The sequence below is a fragment of the Aplidium turbinatum genome, chromosome 7 (assembly GCF_918807975.1).
Source record: "Aplidium turbinatum chromosome 7, kaAplTurb1.1, whole genome shotgun sequence".
NCBI classification, from domain to species: domain Eukaryota; kingdom Metazoa; phylum Chordata; class Ascidiacea; order Aplousobranchia; family Polyclinidae; genus Aplidium; species Aplidium turbinatum.
This window is the reverse complement of record NC_137478.1, coordinates 19,188,226-19,196,345: the sequence shown is the minus strand read 5'-3', so window position 1 is coordinate 19,196,345 and position 8,120 is coordinate 19,188,226. Positions and strand designations below refer to the sequence as shown.

The window sequence follows — 8,120 nt, the reverse complement described above, 5'->3', positions numbered from 1 at the left end:
AGTTTAGCTTAATTCAGTGTGGTGTATAGTTTACGTACCCCAAAGCCATCAACTTTCCCGAAAATTGTGTGTGAATGACATTACACAGGCATTCTACAAGTGAGGATGATTTTTATTCTGCTTATGCAGCATAAACACTTTCTTATAGGTCATCATGCTATTATCAAATCCAACACTTTTTTCTAAGCAAAATGGCAACACTGGCACCAGCAACCGATATTATTTGAATTTAACCGTTCTCGTAGAATTGAAAATTTCAGAGAATTTCTATCACTGTAATTCACATAGCTCACAGCTTGGAGTTAGCCTATATCTTGTGTAGACCAAAAAAGGTTAATTGTAATTAGCTTATAAGCTTGTTGGAAACTTATTAAATATATCGTTTGCAGGTAAGGTTACAGTAGCCAGTTTAAGTTGCATTCAGATCGTAGCAAGCTGCGAAAACTGATAGGGAAAATATGAACCTTCACTCCATGCACGAGATTCACAAAACGATTTTGGTTCGAAATCGCATGATACTTGTAAGAAACATGTTTGCCGATGAAATAATTCAGTATCTGATTGAAAAAGAAATATTGTCTGAACAATTAGCAGAACAGATAATTTCAAAATCCACAGATTTTGAGAAGAATATTTTATTGCTGAGAATTCTTCCGAAAAGAGGCCCCTTTGCTTTCAAAACTTTCAACGATGCATTGCGCTATTCCAATCAAGATCATTTGGCAAGTAATCTTGAAAATTTTGAATTAAAAAAGAAAGATTACACCCGTAGTAGGCCTACCGGTACCGAAAAGTTTGAAAACCCAGAGCATTTCATTTTGGTCAAATATGACGAAGCGCATCTCCAACCACTCGTTGGAAGTATGAGAGATGTTGACGATGGGCCAAAGCCGAATAGAATGTTTATTGAAAGGACGACACTCGATTTTTATTCCAATACAAAGCACAAAGCATACAAGATGACGTCACGACCACGAGGGTATGCGTTAATAGTTTCGCTGAGAAGATTTGTAGGAAGAGGATTTCCCGACAGAGAGGGAAATGACATCGATCAGCGAAACTTGTCTACTATGCTTCAACAACTTGATTATGAAGTGATTATTGCAGAAAACCTGACTGCTGACGGTGTAAAAACTGAAGTTAAACAATTTTCTCAAAAAACGAAGCACCGTTTTGTTGACTCATGTTTTGTAGCTGTGCTGAGTTATGGAGGGAATGGAGTAATCTATGGAAGTGATGGAAATACTGTATCTACCGAATCAATTTTTAAAATGTTTGACAATACCAATTGTCAGTATTTACAAAACAAACCTAAAATATTTCTGATTCAAGCGTGCAGAAGCCATGTGACACATGGAATATCGCCCAAATCAAGCCAATCGCTGTCTAGGCAATGCAACGACGCAACATTAACAACAGCCAGGGATAGTCAACACATCCACGGTCGCTTGCCTTCTTCATCTGACATGATAATCGGTTACGCTACGTCACCAGGTGAGATAACAATAAGCCTGCTAATAAATCAATAAACTACGGTAACCTAGCCTACTATAAAACTCAGTGGCGTATCCTGATTGATTTTCTTAGGCATGCAATGGAAGGAGGGTCATAGCCAGCAGTGGCGTAGCCAAGGGGGGGGGGGTTTTGGGGGTTACAACCCCCCCCTTTGGCACGCGTGTGACGTCACGATATTGAGAATGATGCTTTCAGTCTAAAAAAAATTGCCAAATTTTAAACAAAACTGCATTAAAAGAGCGAGTTTTGCCAATACCAAACATTCAAATATCTCAGCCAGGAATTAGCATCAAGAAAACATAGAGACTTAGCTTTATTTCCGAAAAATGCCGAAGAAAACATGATCTTATCCTTTCGCTATGCCACCGGACAGCACCATTTTACAGGAATATTCATACCCAGATTTTTGTTGAAAATGCTCTCAGAATGCACCAAATTCAAAGTAATTTTTCAAAATTTTCTGGGGGAGACCCCCCAGACCCCCGCCGCTGGGTCGTCAAAACCCCCCCCTTTCAAAATTCCTGGCTACGCTACTGATAGCCAGTATAGGGGGGTCTGGGGGACATGCCCCCCAGGAAAATTTTTGAAATTTGTCTTAGATTTTATAGCTTTTCTTGCACTCTGAGCCTTACTTAGCTGATAATTGTTTGAACTGTTTTGCAAAAAATGAGGTTTGGAACGCACCATGAATCCAATGTCTTAATTTTACATCTTCATCGTGCATTGCAGGAAAGCGGACTTGAAGCGCTATGCAGCGGTGTATGGCCTTCAGCAATCAGCATACACCCGACCTGTTTTCTTGATGAGCGTTTAAACTGCTGTGCTTAGGTCTCAAGTATATCATAGCCTACTATCTACAGTAGAAAACCGCAAGGACGTAAACTATGAGCACCAAAAAAAAGGCCAAACAAATGTCAATCGGAAAACTAAAAAAGACCAAGCGTCCAAACAAAAATAGTCCGGCCAAACAATTTTTAAAAACCCCAAATTTCGGAACTTTGGCCTTAAAAAGACCAATCTGGCAACTCTGTCTCGAGATCGTGATTTTTGTTTTGCATGCAATTTCAAATCTGCATGCCTTGGTTCCATTTGCGCCACGCTGTTCTAAAAGAGCGGCGAATAGGAAAATAAATTTGTATTATCAACGCATGCTGAGCTCTTCTCAGCATGCAGAGTTGCCAGGGTTAGCAAAGTTGCCAAATTTTGAAAACGAACAGTTGTTTCAAATATTAAAATTAAAAGCGAGGAGGTTCTGCTATTAACATTTTCAATTTCTACGCATAAATTCGTTGTTCCTGAAAGATTTGAGATTTCTGATTTCATCAGAACTGTAAGGCATGCAGTGCATGCCTTGCATGCATGGAGAATACGCCACTGATAAAACTACTCACTGACATGAATTTAGGCCTGTTCAACTAAAGCATGTTGACCGATTTCCTTTGTTTTAAACATTATAGGCCTAGCTTACTTTTGTTAAACAGACAAGTTTCCATATAGGCTACCAAGATCAAACAACTTTGGTTTGGCTTTCGATTTGTGCACTTAGCAAGACATTCTTAGGACTGCTCTCCTTCTAATGGCTTCTGGAGGATGAAATAATACACAGACAAAAATACCGTAGCCTTAGCCAGTCTGTGAGCCTACTACAGTACTACAGCCCAGGAACTTTTTTCAGACAATCTTGGTGACCGGGCCGACAATTTATGTGTCAAAGGGTTAAAACCTCTACAAACAAATTATACGAAATTGCCAGGATTAAGCTCTCAAACGAGCTTTATCCGAAAATAAATATTCCCACAATCAATTTATCATTTTAGGCCACTGAGGCCATGTCATTTCGTAATCTGCGAAAGTGATTGGTGAGGGATAGCCTAAAGTTGAATGTAAAAATGCTATAAAAATATTCTTTCCTGACCATAGGCCATAGTAGCCTAGTCTATTGTGCTGTGATGCTGTCAAAACAGACAAGTCAAAACGACTGATAAGCTACTCTGTTCAATAGGCTTTCTTTTGAACCCCCTGTCAACGTTACAGAAAATCTAAATCTTTATGTGTGGTGGAGCATAGGCTGCAAACTATTTCGAACCTTGTTAGGTCCAATTCGGCAGTAGGCTAAAGGGCGAAGAAAAGATATAAAATCTTTTTGATAAGGTGTTGCGACCGTGCCATATTTTAAACTGATAACTGATTGTCCTGTTTTGGTGTCATGCACGTTATAAAGTTCCCGTTTAGTCGTTTCTATTTTTTTCTAGACTACCTTTGCTATGTTTGGCCAGGGATTGTGTTTGGCATATATTGTTTGTCGTTGTGTTGTGATGGCCGGAAATAAAACAAATTGAAGGAATCAAGTAAACTCCACTATGAAAAAAAAAAAACAGTTTGAAAGTAGGCTTTTCAACAGTAAATTACAAACATCTACACTTGAACAATTTAGGATATCTCATTTTTGAATCAATGTGCTCTATGCCTGTAGTTTTGTCTCATGTAGGCTGCAACGTACGATTTTTTCAAAGCTAGTGGAGGACGAAAGAAGTGAAAAAAATAATCGTCCGTTAAAAACTAGCACATAATTTCCTTAATGAATCAGTCAAGCCATTTGCAAACAGTTGAAAATGTAACCTTTAAACCGTGGTAGACCTACAGTTTTATTTTCATAAAAAAATAAACACACTAGAAATTTAATTTGCATTAGGCTACGACTTGTTCAAGTGTTCATGAATAGGTACTTACCCTACTTCATTAGAACTGGTTGCCAGAAATTTTCACGTTATAAGCCTACAACGTGAAAGTTTCTACAAATATGTCTCTTTGAACGTTTTTAAACATACGTCGTAACATCTCAAGCTTTGAGACCCCACGTCTTGAGGACTGAAAGTTTCAGTCTAAATGTAAAGGCTTCAGCCTGTATATTTAGGCTTCAGCCTTTATTCACAACCACAGAAAGATTTCAATATTTTATTTCTTGAAAGTTTGTATAGCCTACAGTGTATTATAGCTTTTCAGCCGGCTAGAACTTCGAAAATTTATCTGAGGTATTCGCACCTACACAGATAACATTTTCACTTCATTGCCTGTCTGGATTAACATTGAAATTTAACAATTTAATTATTATTAGCCTAGGACTAGGTTATTTGTGAGCAATGGTAAATCCGGCACTGCGAATGTCATATCAAGAACATTATAGATCTACAAGTGGGCCTCCCTCGGCCTCATCCGCTGTTTAAAAAAGTGCATAATAACGGACAGAACATGAAATAGACCGATCCATCGCCTAGCAACGTTCAGCCAATCAGAGCGCATGAGAGCAAGCTATCTTCGCTGGCCAATTATGTAGCATTGATTTTGTGCAGTTTCTGTCACATTTATGCTATGATTTTTTAGAAGTAGAATTTTCTTTTGCTGTACTTGCAGGTTTGACAGCAAATACCTATTTGAGATGTCTTAAAAAACTTAAAATCGGAAACTTGCTGCAAATAGTGTTTTCTAAGACACAATTTAACTGGGTTGTTAGAGCCACAGCCATGCAGTGTTATCAATGTTTTAAATAGCTGATCATATTTTTATAGAAGAAGTTACATAGCCTGGATGGTGTGCTGTGCTGCAACTGCTACCTTGTTTGTTTGATTTGTTACAATTCACTGGAGTGAAAAATTAAATCTATAATAAGCCAAATCTTTTAAATGAAACCCATTTCTTAGCCTGCAAAGAGTCAAAAGTGGCTGATTTTACAAAGACAATTTAAAACATTTTTCTTTGCATTCTTTGTATTTAATGGCAATTGTGGCATTTTGCGTCAAAAAATCAAACAGGGTTTTAAATTGCACCTGACAGCATGACTTAAACCAGTACAATATGCAAACAATTCATTAACAGGAGAATTTAAAATGGAACTTGCACTAAAAAATGACCCATCTTGCAATTGTAGCAAAAGAAGAGATTGCGATTCATATTGCAATTTTAGAGCACAAAGTTCTTCTTTCAAAGCTTGATTTTCAGTTACCAGCTTCCATGATTCTGCAATGAATAGCATATAGCCTGTGAACTATGGTTGTTTAAATTTAATGGTTGCATAAGATAAAAAAAGGAACCGAAACATAGCCTATAATACCAATAGCCTAGTACCGTAAGCTACCAGTAATTAATTCATACAAATCAAGAAATAAACCAATTAGCCTAACCCATTGCAAAATGACTAATTGAGATGTCATGGATAATCATAACCTATCATTGTTTTGTGCTTCTGAAATACTTTTTTGCTTCTTTTGTACATGGTCATGGTCATCTTGTTCATTGTCATGAGACATATCTGGCAGAACTCTTTTTCGGCTCTTTCGAGTTGTTCGTACTTTCATTCCATCAGCTGGAATTGGGTCTGGATGTATGTCAGAAGGTTTTCCATCCACAAAATGCTAAAAATGGTAACACTTCATGTATTTATTGTATTTTAATACATTGCAAAACCACCACCACAAATAAACATTAAAATCAGTCTATCAGTAGGCTATATAGCCTACCCCCCAGCAGAGCTAGTAGCTTGTTTAGGCAATTGATGCAGCATTGTAAGACAGTTTCTGTTTTGATAAGATTGCAAACAATTTCAGATTCTAGATAGTATAGTTACCACCTACCTTTGAACAAACGTATGAATGTTCAAAGGTTAATTCTTGACACGTTTAGCTGTACATGAAGCCGACCATATGCTTTGATCCAACGTAAACAGTCTTCCAATTTTGTTTTTGGTTTAGGAAAGCAAATGAAAGTGATATCTTTGCATTTGTCGTCAAAATTGCAAGTGCCATAACTAAATCTCTTATTTACCACCACGAAAACAGCATAAACGTGACAGAAACTGCACAAAATCAATGCTACATAATTGGCCAGCGAAGATAGCTTGCTCTCATGCGCTCTGATTGGCTGAACGTTGCTAGGCGATGGATCGGTCTATTGACAAAACAAAGTTAACAAAAATTAATTAGGCTTATAGGACAAACAAAACAAGGAATAGCTACAATTGCCTTGTAATAGCTGGCCACTAATTGGCTCCTTTAAACAGGGCCGTGTGAGCACCATTTCGAGCCCCACCCGAAATCAACTAGTGGGCTCCTATATATATTTAGTGATTCCTCTTAAAAATAAGACTAGAAATTGCGGCAAACTCTTTCAATATGGAAAAACAATTTACATTCATCAGTTTAGCAAAGTGTAAACATTTTTTAAGATTTTAAAGAAAAAACTAATTAGGCTAATAAGTTAAGCTTTGCCAAAAATGCAGAAGAAGATCTAGAAAACAATTGAGAAAGGACCAGAGTTTTAACAAAGTAAAATGTATAACATAAATGAACAATGCTATGCAAAACTTAATGTCCAAATAAATGAAATGGAATGGGGGTGTGGGGGGTTTACCCCAAGAAAATTTGCACCAATAGGCTAGTTATAACCTTGTTTTGATCACTTTTTCGGAAGTTTTAGGAGCAATATTTTTATTTTATTAAGATGCACACTTTGTGTGTGACCAAATTAAAATTGGATTGGGTAGAAGTTTCGTTTAAAATTTAAGTCAGCGTATCATTCCATTTTTTTTTATTCGCAGCCACAGAACAATTTCAATAATTTATTTCTTGAACGTTTATATAGCCTAGTGTGCTGTAGCTTTCCAGCAGGCTAGTAAGCCTATTTCTAGTAGTATAATTGTATAATGTGTATAATTGTACCGTACTATTGTCGCAACAGACAAAATAAAAGGTTTCTCTCTCTCTCTCTCTAGTAGCCTACTTGTCAGCAGGCTGGTTGGGACAAACTTAGCCTATTGTTATCTTTATATAAAATTAACATTTCAGGTGACATCGCTATTCGAAATACTCAACACGGAAGTGTTTTTATACAAGGATTTGTTCGGGCGGTTGCTACGCATGCCAAAGACAAAGACTTAGCTGAAATACTTACCATTACCAATGGAATTGTGCTAAACAAGGCCAATGATGATCACTCAAAGCTGTCATGTACCACAGTATCGCCAGAATTTCATAGTACTTTATGCAAAAAGCTTTACTTATACCCAGGAATATTTCGGAAGCAACCTAATGGTACAGAAGATGAAGCTCATATCACTGTAGATTTATAGAATATTTACGCAATGTCATTTTCTTATGGTAGGCCTAATGCTTTAATTGTTTTGTTCGTTTAGTCTCCTAAACATAGCCTACTACAAAAGTTTAATTTCGTTAGCAAGCACCGTCAGCTACATAGCAGAATAATGAGCCCTGGTTTGACGTTAGAAAGGGCGCTGGTGTCCTACTTTAGGAATCGATGTAAGAAAACGACTGATTTGCACAGGGGCGCCGGAAGTGGGGGAGCAGGAAGGGCAAATGCCCCCCTGCCCTCAATTTTTCTGTGGATTGGCCTTTCAGCAACAAAAGTGCCCTTTTTTCATAATCCTGCCACCCAAGTCAAAAACCGTTCCGGCGCCCCTGGATTTGCAGTCTAGGTAGTTTCATTTGGCATTTTTTTCACCGTGTATCTTGCGTAGCGGGTTACCTTACCTTATTTGAGGTAGCCCATGGCCACCTAAAAGATACGGCCTGATTTGTCACATTTTGCAGATATTT

The 8,120-nt window shown here is 37.6% G+C and overlaps 1 protein-coding gene across 1 annotated transcript; it reads left to right on the top strand.

Annotated features, from left to right (window-relative positions):
- Nucleotides 1-458: 458 nt before the first annotated feature.
- Nucleotides 459-7,636, top strand: LOC145773809 (caspase-2-like). The gene is made up of 2 exons (XM_082584937.1): nucleotides 459-1,494; nucleotides 7,353-7,636. Exons 1-2 carry the CDS (start codon nucleotides 459-461, stop codon nucleotides 7,634-7,636), a joined length of 1,320 nt encoding a protein of 439 aa, XP_082441063.1.
- Nucleotides 7,637-8,120: the final 484 nt, after the last annotated feature.

Coding starts and splice junctions, on each gene's coding strand:
- LOC145773809 (XM_082584937.1), top strand. CDS start 459: ATGAACCTTCACTCCATGCACGAGATTCACAAAACGATTTTGGTTCGA. Junction 1,495..7,352: donor CGGTTACGCTACGTCACCAG/GTGAGATAACAA, acceptor TTAACATTTCAG/GTGACATCGCTATTCGAAAT.